Source organism: Haliotis rufescens, unplaced genomic scaffold (genome assembly GCF_023055435.1).
Source record: "Haliotis rufescens isolate VD_foot unplaced genomic scaffold, xgHalRufe1.0.p SCAF_29, whole genome shotgun sequence".
Lineage (NCBI taxonomy): Eukaryota > Metazoa > Mollusca > Gastropoda > Lepetellida > Haliotidae > Haliotis > Haliotis rufescens.
This window is the reverse complement of record NW_025963990.1, coordinates 2,936,662-2,955,194: the sequence shown is the minus strand read 5'-3', so window position 1 is coordinate 2,955,194 and position 18,533 is coordinate 2,936,662. Positions and strand designations below refer to the sequence as shown.

Below are 18,533 nucleotides of genomic sequence, written 5' to 3'. Positions count from 1 at the left end.
GGACCAGACAATCCAGAGATTGACATCATGAGCATTACGCAATTGGGGTGCGATGACATGCATCAACCAAGTCAGCGAGCCTGAACACCCGATCCCATTAGTCGCCTCTTATGACAAGCATGTCACCTTTTACGGCAAGCATGGGTTGCTGAAGACCTATTCTGCTATTCACATGCATATGATGATGGGGATGTCATGTTTTATTTGCAGGTTGCACTGTCAAGCCATGAGAATACATTGTATCCATAGTAATAATCTCACTCCAGTTGTGAGCATCTATATATTCATGGTAATGACGCGGTTGAGGATGGTCATGATGTTGCTGTTACTGTTGCTGATGCTGACGATGTCGATGATAACGTGGATGTGCGTTGATGAATAACTAATGAAGTACCCCAGTGTGTTGTGTTGTAGTTTTGTATGGTGTTATGAGAGACTGAGCTTGATTTAACAGGCTTTTAACAGCATTCCAGTTATATCAGCTTAATGTGGGAGGAAAGCCCGAAGTGATGCAGGTCTCAGGCGTTCACCACTTTGGTTAAACCCAAGGTGTTATAAAGCTAGAAACATAATTGGGGCGAACCGGGATTCGAACCCACAATCATAGGTTTCTGGCGTGCCAAAGGGACGCAACTCTGCACAGCCAATCACAGCGCCTTAGATGACTGGGTTACCCGTGCCCGTCTTAATCATGAAATCTCTTTGGAACAGCATTGAACTTCTGAAGAATGTTTTACTGCAAATAATAGTCTAAATCATACTTGCTGGCTGTGAGTTTGTTTATACACACAGAGTAACAAAAACAAAGTCATTTGAAAAATTGGCACTTTATTGCTCAATCATCATGGCAACACATTCAATAATTCAGACAATACACCACCCTCTCTGTTAACATGCATCCATGAGCCTCTCGTTCTTCCACATCCTCACTAACTCACACACGCACATGCAAAGTTCAGAATATCAACAGCAAACTGCAAACTGTCACATTCGGACAAAATAATCTAAAATAGATGACATCCATACAAATATAGAATTGTGGTCAGTTTTATAACATTGTCAAACACAGGCATGGCTGACCAAACCACATCTGATCTCTGGGTTGGGTCAAAGTACTTGTTTACTTGCTGTAGTTAGTTAATGTAACTTCTTTCATTTGTTTGTCCCACTTTCTCAATTCTTTCATGAAGTACCAACACCTCGATGCAGCTCTTCCTCAGCAAAATCCTTGACTGGAACTGAGAGAGATGGTCTAATGCTGTTTGGAACTGTATCTCGGTCACACCTCAGTTGTCAACTTAATGTAAGACATGTCATACTTTGAATCAACACACGAGCACTGGCAAGATACTGAAAACAAAAGCTCCTAATCATGGTGCTTCCTCCTCTTTAGAAAAATAGTTCAAAATTTAAACCAGAAATCAAACATTAGTTATCTTTTAAGTAATGCGTTAAGATCTTAAATAGGCAACTTAATCCAAATATATAACAGATTACGAAACTTGAAGACAAGACATCTGAATGTATAAACAAAGCTTACTATTTTGATAACATGAAGTAATTCTCTATTTTATGATCAATTCCAAAGGCAGGAAGTATTCTATAATCCAAGGCATTGGTACTCCATCAGAAAGACTGGTTCAACACAAACATCATAAATAGGAGACAACCCATACTCACTGTCTAGGACACGTGGTAATGATGTCTGACTGATCAAAACAGACAAAGCTCAGCATGGCGCAAGGGAGATAACTGGCAAAACAGGGGAAGTAACTGGAGCCGATTTTGCATAATGCCGCTACTAACGTTGGATTGTTCATGTTGGGCATCAAAACCTTTTTTACACAGATAACAAAAGTTACCTAACTTTGAGAGAATGAAAATGATATAGATTACAGCTGTAATTCAAAATTACTGCAGGCTTTTCAGACCTACATTTAATGAGCAACACCATCTCAAGACATTAATGAAAAGAAAAAGATGTACATAGGAAAGAAAATGGTGATTAGCAATTTTGAAATTCAGAAAAATTGACTCACAAAGTAATGATAAAGGATGTAAATGAACATCTTGGAGCATTCAACCTGAAAGTATGTATCAACATGTTCACACTTATGTAATCTGACATTTATACTTGACATGGTATTGGTGAACCGAAACGTGCTCAAGTCTGTTTCATACAATAGACATTTCTGCAGTAAAGTACAAGTAGTATTTCAATGAATTAGGATTACAATGAATCAACAAAATAACAGTTCCATCACAGCAGGAAGTAGCTTGTCAAGCCATGAGACTGACATAAACAGGCAATCAAACTAGGAAGTATCCATACTTGGACCTTGTGGCAGCCTGATACAAGTTGCTCCTAGCAACAAGCTGGGGGACCTTGTGGCAGCCTGATACAAGTTGCTCCTAGCAACAAGCTGGGGGACCTTGTGGCAGCCTGATACAAGTTGCTCCTAGCAACAAGCTGGGGGACCTTGTGGCAGCCTGATACAAGTTGCTCCTAGCAACAAGCTGGGGGACCTTGTGGCAGCCTGATACAAGTTGCTCCTAGCAACCAGCTGGGGGACCTTGTGGCAGCCTGATACAAGTTGCTCCTAGCAACAAGCTGGGGGACCTTGTGGCAGCCTGATACAAGTTGCTCCTAGCAACAAGCTGGGGGACCTTGTGGCAGCCTGATACAAGTTGCTCCTAGCAACAAGCTGGGGGACCTTGTGGCAGCCCGATACAAGTTGCTCCTAGCAACCAGCTGGGGGTCCTTGTGGCAGCCTGATACAAGTTGCTCCTAGCAACAAGCTGGGGGACCTTGTGGCAGCCTGATACAAGTTGCTCCTAGCAACAAGCTGGAGGACCTTGTGCAGCCTGATACAAGTTGCTCCTAGCAACAAGCTGGGGGACCTTGTGGCAGCCTGATACAAGTTGCTCCTAGCAACAAGCTGGGGGACCTTGTGGCAGCCTGATACAAGTTGCTCCTAGCAACAAGCTGGGGGTCCTTGTGGCAGCCTGATACAAGTTGCTCCTAGCAACAAGCTGGGGGACCTTGTGGCAGCCTGATACAAGTTGCTCCTAGCAACAAGCTGGGGGACCTTGTGGCAGCCTGATACAAGTTGCTCCCAGCAACAAGCTGGGGGGTCCTCCTGACTGGGGACAGTTCCTACATAGGTAAGAGTGCATGTCTATCGTTTTGCTTAAAGCTTCTTTCCATCTGCATCTCAACTGCAGACTGAGTGAGTGAGTGAGTGAGTTAAAGTTTAACGTCACATCGGCAATATTTCAGCCATATCGTGACGAAACAAAACTGCACACTGAAAACATGACTCTAAATATGCAGAACTTGTTACCGGAATCCTGATTCTTCAAAGGACATAGATTCAGTTACGCCTGTCGTATCATAATCAAAAGCTGTTATCTTACCCATATTATGCACTTCTAAGCAGTACAGCTAAAACCAATTTAATTTAGACTTCAGTGAAACAGACCTAGCTTTTAGCAAATATAAATCACAATGTGTGACAGAAGGCATCAACACAGCAAGGGTTAAAAAATATTTACGCTCTGCAATTCACCCATAGTGTCACATCGATTCAGTATTTTTTCTGATATTAATCCTTGTTCAACATGCTTACAGTATCATGTATTACAGATCATAGATGCTAGTATTCAGGAATACTGGTTAGGTGTTCTTTATCTTCCTAGAGCCAACTATATCAAAAGTATCCATCGTAATGTGACGTCCACTGTTCAGACATTCCAAAATAGAAAAGTAACTCGACTAGTTACATATACACCTGAAAAAAAGTTAAGCACTGCTTACTATACTCCTACTAAAAAAGAGTTAAAGAAAATCCAATGTTTTCAAATGATTATAGCTCATGTCATAGCCATGACACATTAACCATAGTCATATAAAACAATCAGGTGTTCCTTAACTTCTTTTGAGTACTATATATATTTCAACATGAAACAGCCATGTCTGTATATCAGACCCTGTAATAAATTTCCAGAGTTAAATCCTCATATTAGCAAAAGTAAAACTGATTATGTTATGCACTTTGTAGCTATTCCATGGCAACAGATTTACTTAAGTTTGGAATATATGACAAAGACTGGCTGGTGATTAACTTTTTTCAAGGTGTATATTTTTAAAATAAATATTATTGCAATGTTACATAAGACCGCAACCACATCTTTTAACCCTTGCAGTATCAATGGCCGATAACATGACATGTATACTGTGTATGTCATTGAACTCCAACAATACAATCCTGACATCATTCAGGCAAGAGATGCTGTACATTATGCATAGTTTAATTGGAAACATCTTTGTTGGAGATAGGAGTGTTGTGACAGCAGAGATTCTGCTCCTAGCTACTGGGTGAGGTGGAATCTTCATGGAACGTGTGTTGACACACACAGCAGCCCAGGAACTGGCTCAAGGTACTTACAAGCTGGTAGAATGACACCATTAAGAATTAATCAATAACATAATATTTAAGATATGACGGAGTCTTCTAATAAACATTTTGAAAATGTAATTTCCGCTCAAAGTGAATTAATATATGAGCTGCTACAATGATGTACATTTGGCAACATCCTGAGTGGACTACTTTATCTGTTGAATGCTGATTCTATTAAGATGTTTGTGAGATGAGATATTGGCCAAAAGACAGTAAGAATCCATTTAAATAGATACCCTGTAGGCAGTTCTATGTAAATGGACACACACTGCCTTCAATAAATCCATTACCGACATTATCATCCATGAAAGTCTGAACTCTCGATATTCTTGACATCACAAACCAAACAACACGTTCCGAGTCTGTTTGTTTTGCTGTATATTTTGTCTGAGTCAAATGTGTCGTGTCTGGAGACACAGCAGAATTCTTGTCTTCATATTTCAGCGAATGCGTTAAGCTATTACCGATGGGATTTCATTCACGTAACACCCAAATTCATTCAAGTATAACATTGTTACATAAATATCTAGATCGTTAAATTCGGTGCAATATGTTGGATTGAATTAAGTCAAGTTATTGCTATGATAGCAGCTTGATGGAACAGAGAATACTCTCTCTGAATAGCAAAGCCTAAAGTTTAAATTGTGTTTTACTGGTAACTACATAATAATTAAAAAACAACAAATCTCACTTCGGTCAACTTATGTGAAGCAGAGAACCTGTATAAAAGCCATGTATCCGGTTTGGATAATTATGCGATAACAATAAAAGTATGTTAAGAAATGCAGAAACTATTCAGGTTATCCTGGGCTTCATAAAGACTTAACATTGTGATCCCTGACAAATTCAGTTAAAATTCATCGTGCTTAAGTACTTGTTTTCTCTGGAACAATATTTTCACTAAAGAAACCAACACGCAATTAAAATAACAAAGGCACAAGCACCTTCTCAATATTAGATTGAAGAAAGAATGTATTGACTTGGGACACTGGCCGCCTCCAGGACACATGGCAAAGAGAGGCCTCGAGTTGCATCATCGCTGTCATGTTGCATCTCACCAAGCAGCAGAAGCGGTCCATGACGCACCAACGTCGTTTTCAACTATCGACTTTCTTCAGATTTCTTTCCTCTTTGTTACTTTCCCTGTTGTGCAGCACCCTCTGACGATGGAAAATAGTATTTAGTATCACAGATATTTGCTTCAGGTTTGGACTATGTGTTGGCTGGGACGACCCGATCACAGCGTTGGAGGAATCCTGACCGGGTCCATCCTTCACCAAGCATATTCCATCACCAACAGGCAGATAGTCAGTGGTGTCCACCCGATCTACTTTCAATGGGGTACAGAAGTCTGTTGCTGAACAGTCACATCAGCCAATCAGTTGTTGAGGCACCAGCATTGGAGTTGGCGTCATCTGAATCAATCCACTATATACTAGCACACCAGTTAGTCACCATTCTCGTTCAATATCTGTGCCAAGACTGAAATCTGGAGGACAATTTTGCAAGTAACAAGCAATGAGGATATCATCTCAAATCTTGACTGGGCTGTGTCCAGCTTTGCAAACAGCAGGTCCAACATTGCAACAATCTCGGCAACAGAAAGTAAAGGAAAGACCACATTTCATAGCACCAATGTTCAGTCCACATTCTCGATCTCGCCAGCGTTGACCCGTGTGGGGTCAGCATGGACCGTGAAGCCAAGGATGCTCTTGTCAATCTTCTGCATCTTGCCCTTCTTCTTCTTGTTCTTGTTGCGGGCTGCCGACTCAGCATCATTGTTGTTGCTGGACCGGACCTCCTTCGGGTTGACTGCAGGTGCTGGGCCCCAAATACTGTCCTGTAAATAACAGGTATAATACTGTCCTGTAAATAACAGGTATAATACTGTCCTGTCAATAACAGGTATAATACTGTCCTGTAATAAAATGCTCTTCTCTTTATAAATTCAAAGGCCTTTTAGCAGACATTGAAGGCAATCATGTAAACCTAAGCATAAAAGCTCTTCATCCTTACTGGTCATATTGTCATCCCTGTTGTCAGGGTACCCACCCCCTCCCAGTGTCAGGGTACCCACCCCCTCCTGGTGTCAGATACACCCCTGGTGTCAGGGTACCCACCCCCTCCTGGTGTCAGATACATACCTGGTGTCAGTGCTACAAGCCAGGTACCCACCCCCTCCTAGTGTCAGGGTACCCACCCCCTCCTGGTGTCAGATACATCCCTGGTGTCAGTGCTACCCAGCCCCTCCTGGTGTCAGGGTACCCACCCCCTCCTGGTGTCAGGGTACCCACCCCTCCTGGTGTCAGATACATCCCTGGTGTCAGGCTACCCAGCCCCTCCTGGTGTCAGGGTACCCACCCCCTCCTAGTGTCAGGGTACCCACCCCCTCCTAGTGTCAGGGTACCCACCCCTTCTGGTGTCAGATACATCCCTGGTGTCAGGGTACCCACCCCCTCCTAGTGTCAGGGTACCCACCCCTCCTGGTGTCAGATACATCCCTGGTGTCAGGGTACCCACCCCCTCCTGGTGTCAGATACATCCCTGGTGTCAGGGTACCCACCCTCCTGGTGTCAGATACATCCCTGGTGTCAGGGTACCCACCCTCCTGGTGTCAGATACATCCCTGGTGTCAGAGCTACAAGCCAGGTACCCCCCTCCCCCCTCCTGGTGTCAGTGCTACAAGCCAGGTCCAACCCCTCCTGGTGTCAGTGCTACAAGCCAGGTACCCCCCTCCCCTTCCTTGTGTCAGTGCTACAAGTCAGGTACCCCCCCTCCCCTTCCTGGTGTCAGAGCTACAAGCCAGGTACCCCTCCTCCTGGTGTCAGTGCTACAAGCCAGGTACCCACCCCCTCCCTGGTGTCAGTGCTACAAGCCAGGTACCCCCCCTCCTGGTGTCAGTGCTACAAGTCAGGTACCCCCCCTCCCCTTCCTGGTGTCAGAGCTACAAGCCAGGTACCCCCCCTCCTGGTGTCAGAGCTACAAGTCAGGTACCCCCCCTCCCCTTCCTTGTGTCAGTGCTACAAGCCAGGTACCCCCCCTCCCCTTCCTGGTGTCAGTGCTACAAGCCAGGTACCCCCCCTCCTGGTGTCAGAGCTACAAGCCAGGTACCCCTCCTCCCTGGTGTCAGTGCTACGAGCCAGGTACCCCCCTCCCCACCCCTTCCTGGTGTCAGTGCTACAAGCCAGGCCCCCCCCCCTTCCTGGTGTCAGTGCTACAAGCCAGGTAACCCCCCTCCCCACCCCTTCCTGGTGTCAGTGCTACAAGCCCGGTACCACCCCTTCCTGGTGTCAGTGCTACAAGCCAGGTACCCCCCTTCCTGGTGTCAGTGCTACAAGCCAGGTACCCCCCTTCCTGGTGTCAGAGCTACAAGCCAGGTACCCACCCCCTCCTAGTGTCAGATACATCCCTGTTATCAGGGTACCCACCCCCTCCTGTTGTAAGATACATCCCTGTTATCAGGGTACCCACCCCTCCTGTTGTAAGATACATCCCTGTTATCAGGGTACCCACCCCCTCCTGGTGTCAGATACATCCCTGTTATCAGGGTACCCACCCCCTCCTGGTGTCAGTGCTACAAGTCAGGTACCCACCTCCTCCTGTTGTCTCTCTAGTCTGGCCTTCTGCTTATACTGGCTCCGTTTCTCCAGGAACTGCCGACCAAACTCCTTTGCAGCACCAGACTCACCAAGGTACGACCTCACATAATCATGGACCTGTGGCACAAAATATCTAACAGTATATACAAGTGAGTCATTAAGAGACTTAGATCTGTTATAACAGGAGTTGTCTGCCAAATTGAGTCTCATACCAAATCAGACCTTCATTAATGAAACAATAATAGACACACATTGTGAGTGTTTAATGCTGCAATCAGCAATATTTCAGCTATAGACGGGTCTGTAAATAATCAAGTCTGAACCACAGTCCAGTGATTGACATCATGAGCATCAATCCACACAATTGGGATACAATGACATGCATCAACCAAGTCAGCGGGCCTGACCACCCAATTCTAATTGTCGCTTCTTACGACAAGCATGGCTGCCTTTTACTGCAAGCATGGACATTGTGAGTGAGTTGGGTTCAACATCCCCAGGAATACTATTTCAGTCACATGGCATACTTAAACTAATGAATGTCCTTATGTTGTTTAACACACTCAATATACCAGCTCTATCATGGCGGCCTCAAATAATCGAGTCATCGCATCACAATACAGAGATTTGTAGGACCTGGTGGATCCAATCAGCTGATCCCACCATGTACCAGTAACCATGGTAACGGATACAAAGTAGGACTTGTATCAATGTTTATGATAATAGGGAAGAGAATGTATGGATGTCAACTTTTTATCATGAGGAACACAACATTTAGGAGTACATGCTTACTCCTTCATCAGGTGAATGATACTGCATCGTCTCAAGTCTTTGAAAGGCATTTAGAAGTGATACACATAAGGAAGAGAACTTATGGATGTCAACTTCTTTAATATTTATTTATGATAACGGACCACAATTCCTACCTCATATGGAGAATCAACCTCTTGCAGGAAGGCAATGAATGTTGGAACTGAAAAATAGAATTGTTGAATAAACAATTGTAAAAACTGATATTCCAAAACACATCCTTCATTGTAAGCAACAGATCCTACAAGTTGCTCGTTACAAGAACTTCGGAGGGGATCCCAGTCTGGTTTTGTTCATACTTCTCACAATTCAAAACCCGAAATTGAAACTAAGAGAGTGAACATGATTCCAGCCATAATTGAAAGAGGAAGGGAAAGAACAATGAGTGAGTGAGTGAGTTAATATTTAACGCCCCCTCGGCAATATTTCGTTAAGTTATACGTTAAGAATACATATATTTAGATTAAATCGATGTACAGTAAAATAACTGGACTATCACAGATTAATATTTAAAACTAGCATACAACCAAAAACAGATATCACTCTATGTAACGATACACCAGCTGAAGGTGGATCCCCATGCTAGGGTCCATGGGGACTTACAGTACCTTTGCTGCCTGCATGGACCCCAGCCGGATTTACACCATCCTTCAGGCTATTGATCTCCAACAACTGAAGGTAGATCACCATGCTAGGGTCCATGGGGACTTACAGTACCTTTGCTGCCTGCATGGACCCCAGCCGGATTTACACCATCCCTTCAGATATCACTCTATGTAACGATACACCAGCTGAAGGTGGATCCCCTTGCTAGGGTCCATGGGGACTTACAGTACCTTTGCTACCTGCGTGGACCCCAGCCGGATTTACACCATCCCTTCAGATTTCACTACATGTAACGATACACCAGCTGAAGGTGGATCACCATGCTAGGGTCCATGGGGACTTACAGTACCTTTGCTGCCTGCATGGACCCCAGCCGGATTTACACCATCCCTTCAGATATCACTGTATGTAACGATACACCAGCTGAAGGTGGATCCCCGTGCTAGGGTCCATGGGGACTCACAGTACCTTTGCTACCTGCATGGACCCCAGCCGGATTTACATCATCCCTTAAGGTGTTGGCGATTATTGTCAAATTTAGCCACAGTTAAATTAACACATATTCTACGATAAAAATGTGACAGAGAAAAATGACTTTGAATGACAAGATACAGGCAGTAGACATTTATAATCTCAATGAAAGATACCAGCATAGATGATGACTGAGGTGAACCTGGTATATGAACCCTTTATAACATTATCCTGGGCAGACTAAGGTACAGAACTCTACAGTGAATTGCCTTGCTTTATACCACTGAGTGAGTGAGTGAGTGAGTGAGTGAGTGAGTGAGTGAGTGAGTGGTTTAAAGCCCCTTTTAGCAATATTCCAGCAATATCACAGGGGGAGACACCAGAATTGGGCTTCACATATAGTCCCCATGTGGGGAAATCGAACCCGGTTATTCAGTGTGAACAGCGATCGCTTTAACCAGTGGGCTACCTCACCGCCCCATCTTTAAGAGTGAGGTGTATTTTTTATTGCTTTCAGTTTCACCAGCAGTTCACTTAAATAATGTCATGTCAACTGAAAGTGTGAGGAAAAGAGCAAAAGACACAGAAGGTAGATGTGTCCCGCTTCGGTAAATGCCATGAGCAGGGATCAGATTCAAGGTGGACCTGGAATATGAGCCTGCAATTAGCGGATCCTGGCATGACAAAGGGACGTAACTCTCATGTCACTCATTCCCCAGATTAACATAGGCAAGTTTTCACTTGACCTACCATCCACTGATGATGCGAGTCCTGCGAGTGCCTTCTCACACCACTGAGTGAAATCGTCAACAGGCCTTGCTAACTGAAACATCTTGTGCACAGCATCCTGCAACACAAATTATTTCTCATATCAAACAACTATAACAATAACCATAATAAAACCATATCAGGATAAGAATAAAATGCACAAAATATTCAAATTTCTGTGATATCAAATGTAAAGATGTACAAAAACATTTGAAATTTCTTGCACTTCCGGTAAGTACATCAGAAACTAATGTACACTTCGTGGAGAGGGTCAAACTGCTTTCTAATACAGACGCCTTGAGTGAGTGGGTATGGTTTTACGCTACTTTTAGCAATATTCCTGCAGTATCACGGTGGGAGACACCAGAAATGGACTTCATACATTCTACTCCTGTGGGAATTCGAACCCGGGTCTTTAGCGTGACGAGCGCACCCTTTAACCACAAGGCTACCCACTACAGATGTCTTGAGTGAGTGAGTATGGTTTTACGCCGCTTTTAGCAGTATTCCAGCAGTGTCATGGCGGGGGACACCAGGAATGGGCTTCACACATTGTACCCATGTCGGGAATCGAACCAGGGTCTTCGGCGTGATGAGCGAACGCTTTAACCACAAGGCTACCCCACTAGAGAGGCCTGTAGGGTGATTGAGCTATGCTTAAAGTCACTTAGAACACCATGAACACAATGGGTCCTAATATGGATTCCAGCAGAAAATCAGCACAACAAGTTGTGCACCTGTGCCCCACAGATCTCTTGAGTGAGTGAGTGAGTGAGTATGGTTTTACGCCACTTTTAGCAATATTCCAGCAATATCAGGGCTGGAGACACCAGAAATGGGCTTCACACATTGTACCCATGTCAGGAATCGAACCCAGGTCTTCGGCGTGACAAACGAACGCTTTAACCACTAGGCTACCCAACTGCCCCCATATCTCTTGAAGAGAAACTAGACTTTGTGGATCATTATAGACAGGAGAAGATTACAGTGAAGATGTAAATATAAAGTGCTAGCCTTCATACACGTTGTGAATGCTCAAAGTGCTAGTGTTAGCACATATAATACTCAGATTAGCTGAGATTTGAACATGTCCAAAGTTTAATGCTCAGAGGTAGTCAGTTTCACAATTCTGGGGAGGCAACACTGAAAGATTTTTCATATTTTGTGAGTTTGTAGTGTTTAATTGATAAGGGTGTTGATTTTCTGAGCCCCGAGACCCAGGGGCTTGTCCTCAGCCCGGAACTTGATGATCAATGGTGGTGTTAGGCCATGCGGTCTCTTATACATGAGGCGGAGTACTTTGAACACTGTCTGGCCTAACCCTTCAGCCAGAGAAGTGACATCACGACTGGTGTAGTGTGGGAATATTTTGCTTACCTCCTCTTTCTTTGGTTTTGTCTGTCTGTTGCGGTTTGCAGTAGCGGCGGCAGCTGCTGCTGCTGCCGCTGCAGCTGCAGATGCATTAGTCGTTGCATTATTGTTTTGTTGGTTTCGTTTCTTGCCCCCTAACGCAGGAAACTCACCACTGAAAAAGTGTGGACTTGAGTGAGACACATGGAAAGTAAATACACATACCTCCACACACTAAACAACTGAAGAGACCTATCGTCAAAACTGTGCAGGGTCTATGGTTTTGTTATGTTCAAAGAATGAAACAAAAATGTAGAAATAGAGGATTGTTTTGTTGGTCAGATTCACATCAAAATTATTGAATACACTCGCTCACATCACATGAAGTGATCTACACCCCTAGATCAACATACAGGTCCCCAATCCATAGTTGTGAGTCTTTGGTAAATCCTATAGACGTACGATAGTCGATAGTCCTAGCACTACAAACATTGGACTTGGGGCTCAGGTCATTTAGTAAGGAAGGAGTATGGTCTTACGCCGCTTTTAGCAATATTCCAGCAATATTACACCAGGGGACACCAGAAATTGGCTTCACTCATAGTACCCATGTCGGGAATCGAACCAGGGCCTTCGGCGTGACGAGCGAACGCTTTAACCACTAGGCTACCCCACTGCCTCTAGGTCATTAAGTACACATACATTTGTCTTGTGCATCTATCATTCTGTAAGCACGATCAGGAGCTGCTATTTCTCACCAACCTTTCTTTCTCTTTGGTTGCTGCCCTTCCTGAAGATATCACAGCCTCATCCCAGAACCCCAGGCCCCCCCCTGACTTGTCCGTCTTCCACACAGCGTTCCCCCCCCACCCCGTGGACTGAGCACCATTGCTGGCCACGTTGCTCCACATGCTAGGTGTAGCCATGGTGGCAGCTGTATTCTGGGGAGAGAGGAAGCAGGTCTCAGTATCATCTGACAAACAAACTTGTTTAATTTTCTTTGACTTCTCTTCAGTCCTGAGAGTATCATTCAGGGCTCCAGCATTCTTTGGGACATTTTCTTTTCAACATGTTATCATTCACTTTGGGTTCTGATAGTTTTCTTTGGGTTTTCAATATATTTAAACTCCCTTGCAGGGATAGAATTATACTTTGAAAGTCTACTCGCCCAAATAGTGACAACATGGAGGAACATCACCAAAATGTTCGAAATTCTACCAGCCCTTAGGATGCCTTTAACATTAATGAAACTGACCTTGGCTAGTGGGCTAGAGCCAACGTCTATCCCTGCCTTGGGTCCATTTGGGTAATTTAATACTGATGAGTGAACCTTTAAAAAACATCATTCTGATTAAGTCACTAATTTGCATCTGTCTAGAGATTTACCAGGGTTATATATTTTGGGAGTCTAGAGAACTCACAACCTGTCACTGTAGGAGTCCCAGGATAAAAAATGGGGGTACTCGAGAAAAAGTGAAATATCAAATAATGAAATTAGAAGCATTCATTCCCAAACACGCAGACAGTTTGTGTCCCAGTGATGCAGAAGGTTCGTCTCCTGCATCCATTTTCAATAGTTATGCACTTAGGACGAAGAATCACTGTGATTCCATGTGATGCCCCAAGGATGTCACATATTGCATAACCTCATACCAGCGGTACATGTCTGTCTAAGTTACAATAAACCAGACGTAGTATTTCTTGGCGTTATTCACCACAGTAGAGTTCATATATACATGATGTCTGCAGTCAATCAGTAAAAGATATGTAAAGAAAAGGCTACACTGGGGAATTACGCGCAGAGTCGGATCCTATTGAGTTTTTGGCTGATCAACTACTGTATTACAATTGAAGAAACATTTTGATGTAGATTCTGACACTGTTATTAAGCTTGTGGTAAGTTGAGTGTGAAGACCCGGGGTAGAATAGGTCTTCAGCAACCCATGCCTACCGTAAAAGGCAACTATGCTTGTCGTAAGAGGCGACTAACAGGATCAGTTGGTCAGGTTGGTTGATGCATGTCATCGATTGTTTGTTTGCTGTTTAACGCTGCACTCAGCAATATTCCATTTATATGACGGTGGTCTTTTAATAAAAGAGTCTGGACCAGACAACCCAATTTTTTAGATCATGAGCATCAATCTATGCAATTACCATACGATGACATGCATCAACCAAGTCAGCGAGCCTTATCACCTGATCCCATTTGTCACCTCTTACGGCAAGCATGGGTCGCTGAAGACCTATTTTACCCCGGATCTTCACAGGTGCATGTCATCATATCCCAATTGCGCGGATCTGTGTTCATGATATCAATCACTCGATTGTCTGGTCCAGACTCGATTATAGCATGGGTTGCTGAAGACCTATTCAAACCTGGATCTTCACAGATGCATGTCATCATATCCCAATTGCGTGGATCTATGTTAATGATGTTAATCACTGGATTGTCTGGTCCAGACTCCATTATTTACAGACCACCGTCATGTAGCTGGAATATTGTTGAATGAGGCGTTAAACAACACAACAAACAAACAACAAGATATCACAGGACACAAAGCCATGTCACACATCCGATTGTCATCTAAGTCGTCTCTTAGGACAAACAGAGTACTAGTGACCTATTCAGACCTGTCTCTCTAGGAGGTAGTGACCTATTCAGACCTGTCTCTCTAGGAGGTAGTGACCTATTCAGACCTGTCTCTCTAGGAGGTAGTGACCTATTCAGACCTGTCTCTCTAGGAGGTAGTGACCTATTCAGACCTGTCTCTCTAGGAGGTAGTGACCTATTCAGACCTGTCTCTCTAGGAGGTAGTGACCTATTCAGACCTGTCTCTCTAGGAGGTAGTGACCTATTCAGACCTGTCTCTCCAGGAGGTAGTGACCTATTCAGACCAGTCTCTCTAGGAGGTAGTGACCTATTCAGACCTGTCTCTCTAGGAGGTAGTGACCTATTCAGACCTGTCTCTCTAGGAGGTAGTGACCTTTTCAGACCTGCCTCTCTAGGAGGTAGTGACCTATTCAGACCTGTCTCTCTAGGAGGTAGTGACCTTTTCAGACCTGTCTCTCTAGGAGGTAGTGACCTATTCAGACCTGTCTCTCTGGGAGGTAGTGACCTAGTCAGACCTGTCTCTCTAGGAGGTACAGTACCATGTGGATTGTGATGCTGCATACCTTGGGCGGAGTGGGCTGAACTTGTTTGGCTTTCTTCTTGTTTTGGTCTAACTGTTTGGCTTTCTGTTCCTCCTGAATGTCCAGCAGTGACTTCAGTGTGTTCGTTGCAGCCTGGTTCACCGTCCTGTAACAGTGTCATCATACAGTGGAGGATCTCTCAGATACTAAGGCCATGAAATAAGAGACAGACGTAGCAGGAACACTCTGTGGAACCAACGAGAATGGGGATGGTGCTGACAACCCAGGGGTGATGAGATGTAATGTGACTATTAGCCTTGTGCCTAGTGCTGGGGTAGTATACTCCCCAGGGAGATGAGAATGGGGATGGTGCTGACAACCCTGGGGTGATGAGGTGGTGATGAGATGTAATGTGACTATTAGCCTTGTGCCTAGTGCTTGGGTAGTATACTCCCCAGGGAGATGAGAATGACAATCACATGCACACTGATTCACTGACCAGGGGAATAATATAAGGGCAACGCTATTTTCCAGGGCATAATCATTTGCAGAAGCCTGAGGTCTTTTATTAACGGCCCGACGAAGAAGGGCAGGTGAATATGCTGGCTGTGCTGTTTAACAGTGTGGTTTTGCACAATATCTATACATACTGGGTGTTGAGAAGGGGGCGACTTACATTTGTGCTCCCCATGACTTCTGCTGTTGCTGTTGTTGCTGCTGCTGCTGTTGTTGGATGGCGAACATTTGCTGCCTCTGAATCTCAAGTTGGCGCTGAAACATAAAATATATGTCTGAAATAAAATTCATAATTTCCTTACAGTTATGCCACCTAGACAATCAAATCATATCATGAGGTCTTTGTTTAAGACAATATTAAGTCACCAATACTTCAAACATTTCAATCCATCACTATCTCTCACTTCCCCTCAATGTCACTGACTAACACTGTCATCCTTAAATACTGACATCCTACCAATTCCCCACAAATGACACTCCCATTCTATCAGCCACCACTGGTCAACTCACTTCTCTCTCCTGCATGTCTCTCCTCCTCCTGCTGTATCTCTGCCAGGGACTTCCTCACACTGTCATCCTTAAATACTGACATCCTACCAATTCCCCACAAATAACACTCCCATTCTATCAGCCACCACTGGTCAACTCACTTCTCTCTCCTGCATCTGTCTCTCCTCCTCCTGCTGTATCTCTGCCAGGGACTTCCTCACACTGTCATCCTTAAATACTGACATCCTACCAATTCCCCACAAATAACACTCCCATTCTATCAGCCACCACTGGTCAACTCACTTCTCTCTCCTGCATCTGTCTCTCCTCCTCCTGCTGTATCTCTGCCAGGGACTTCCCTTCATTCGCCTCCCTCTGCTGCAGCTGACTTGCCCACTGCGCAGTGGCAGGAAGCTGACACAAAACAGGCAAATCAAAATCAAGTCAATATTTCAAGCAATCTCCAGTGTTTGTCCATCATATTACACTGCAGTCAGTAGCACTCCTACTATAACATGGTAACTTGTATATAATCAGTCTGGACCAGGCAAACCAGTGATTGACAGCATGAGCAACGATCTATATCATCAGGGTGTGGTAACATACAATCCATCAAATCAAAAAGCCTGACAACCTTGTTATTTTTAACAACAAGCATGTGGCACAGGGGATCTTAACCCAGACAGGCTCCACAGAATCCACACAGGGATATTTGTCTGTTTGTTTGTTGTTTAACACCACACTCAGCAATATTCCAGCTAGATGAAGGCGGTCTGTAAATAATCGAGTCTGGACCAGACATTCTAGTGATTGATATCATGACCTTTGATCCACGCAACTGGGATTTGGTGACATGCATCAACCAAGACAGCGAGTATGACCACCCAATCCCGTGAGTCGTCTCTTACAACAAGCATAGTCGCCTCTTACAACAAGCATAGTCGCCTGTTATGACGAGCATGAAGACCTGTTCTACCCCAGATCTTCACGGGTCCACACAGGGATAGCAAGTAAAACTTGCATCCAAATTTCCTGTGAACTAATATGAGCTCTGATCAGTCAGATGACTCCAAAGAATCTTATATGGTATCAGTTCGTGTACCTGCATTCGAGCCAACTGTTCTTGTTGTTGTTGCTGGAGACGTCTTAGTGCCTCTTGTTGAAGTTTCTGTTGTTCCTGACGCTGCATCTCCTACAACAAAAAGTAACCAAATATAAATTATGCTAAAAGACTTTGTCAATACTCCTGATTTTCTAAACATCCAATCTGAAGCTGTCATAATCCTTGCTTATCAACTTACAGGTTTGAAATTTGACTTAAAGTTTTCCAATGCAAAATTTATATTTTATTTATAAATAATAGCAACTATTGAAACTATTGTCTGAAGTATTGACAAGTGAGTGAGTGAGTGAGTGAGTGAGTGAGTGAGTGAGTGCTGTTTAATGCTGCAGCCTGTAAATAATGAGTGAAGGCAGGACAGACCACAGACTTATAGTATGAGCTTCAGCCCAGGGCATCGCATAGTGAGTGAGTGAGTGAGTGAGTGAGTGAGTGAGTGAGTGAGCGAGCGAGCGAGTGGGTGGGTGTGGTATTTTCCACCACTTTTAGCAATATTCCAGCATCACACATTGTACCCATGTGGGGAATTGAACCCGGGTCTTTGGCGTGCAGAACAAACGCTTTAACAACTAGGCTAACCGATCAACCAAGCCACTGAGGCTCCACCTGATCCAATTGTCGCCTCTACAACAAGCACTAGAGAGCAGGCAACCAGTGTTAACCCAGACCCCCAGGAGAGATCTGACACCGAGGTGTACCTGTTGTCTGAGCATCGGGTAAATGACTCCGTCACTATCGACCAAGCCACTGAGGCCCCACCTGATCCAACTGTCGCCTCTACAACAAGCACTAGAGAGCAGGCAACCAGTGTTAACCCAGACCCCCCAGGAGAGATCTAACACCGAGGTGTACCTGTTGTCTGAGCATCGGGTAAATGACGCCGTCACTATCGACCAAGCCACTGAGGCCCCACCTGATCCAATTGTCGCCTCTACAACAAGCACTAGAGAGCAGGCAACCAGTGTAGAGAGCAGGCAACCAGTGTTAACCCAGACCCCCCAGGAGAGATCTAACACCGAGGTGTACCTGTTGTCTGAGCATCTCTCTCTGTCGCTCCTCCTCCCGCTGCTGCTCCTGCTGCATCTCCTCCTGTTGTCTCTGTACTTCCTGCTGCCGCAACATCTCCTGCACACAAGAGTAGCGTCATATAACACACTTTTACTAACTTTTAACACTTATAAGTTGTTTGTTTTGTTTGTTGTTTAACACCAC

The 18,533-nt window shown here is 44.4% G+C and overlaps 2 protein-coding genes across 3 annotated transcripts in view; both read right to left on the bottom strand.

Moving 5' to 3' along the window:
• Positions 1-808: 808 nt before the first annotated feature.
• Positions 809-18,533, bottom strand: part of LOC124124640 (GRB10-interacting GYF protein 2-like) — a 137,733-nt gene continuing 120,008 nt past the window's right edge. For both annotated transcript variants that reach the window (XM_048402774.1, XM_048402775.1), the window contains exon 31: positions 809-3,089. The gene's annotated coding sequence lies outside the window, so the exon portion shown is untranslated. The remainder of the gene's footprint in view (positions 3,090-18,533) is intronic.
• Positions 809-18,533, bottom strand: part of LOC124144402 (GRB10-interacting GYF protein 2-like) — a 45,985-nt gene continuing 28,260 nt past the window's right edge. Inside the window, exons 20-30 of the mRNA XM_048402773.1 lie at positions 18,348-18,446; positions 17,304-17,393; positions 16,505-16,615; positions 15,873-15,967; positions 15,239-15,362; positions 12,827-13,005; positions 12,092-12,239; positions 10,697-10,793; positions 8,986-9,032; positions 8,054-8,176; positions 809-6,300 (exon numbers count right to left, since the gene is read on the bottom strand). Coding sequence (XP_048258730.1) covers positions 6,100-6,300; positions 8,054-8,176; positions 8,986-9,032; positions 10,697-10,793; positions 12,092-12,239; positions 12,827-13,005; positions 15,239-15,362; positions 15,873-15,967; positions 16,505-16,615; positions 17,304-17,393; positions 18,348-18,446 — 1,314 coding nt within the window. The 3' untranslated portion in view covers positions 809-6,099. The remainder of the gene's footprint in view (positions 6,301-8,053; positions 8,177-8,985; positions 9,033-10,696; positions 10,794-12,091; positions 12,240-12,826; positions 13,006-15,238; positions 15,363-15,872; positions 15,968-16,504; positions 16,616-17,303; positions 17,394-18,347; positions 18,447-18,533) is intronic.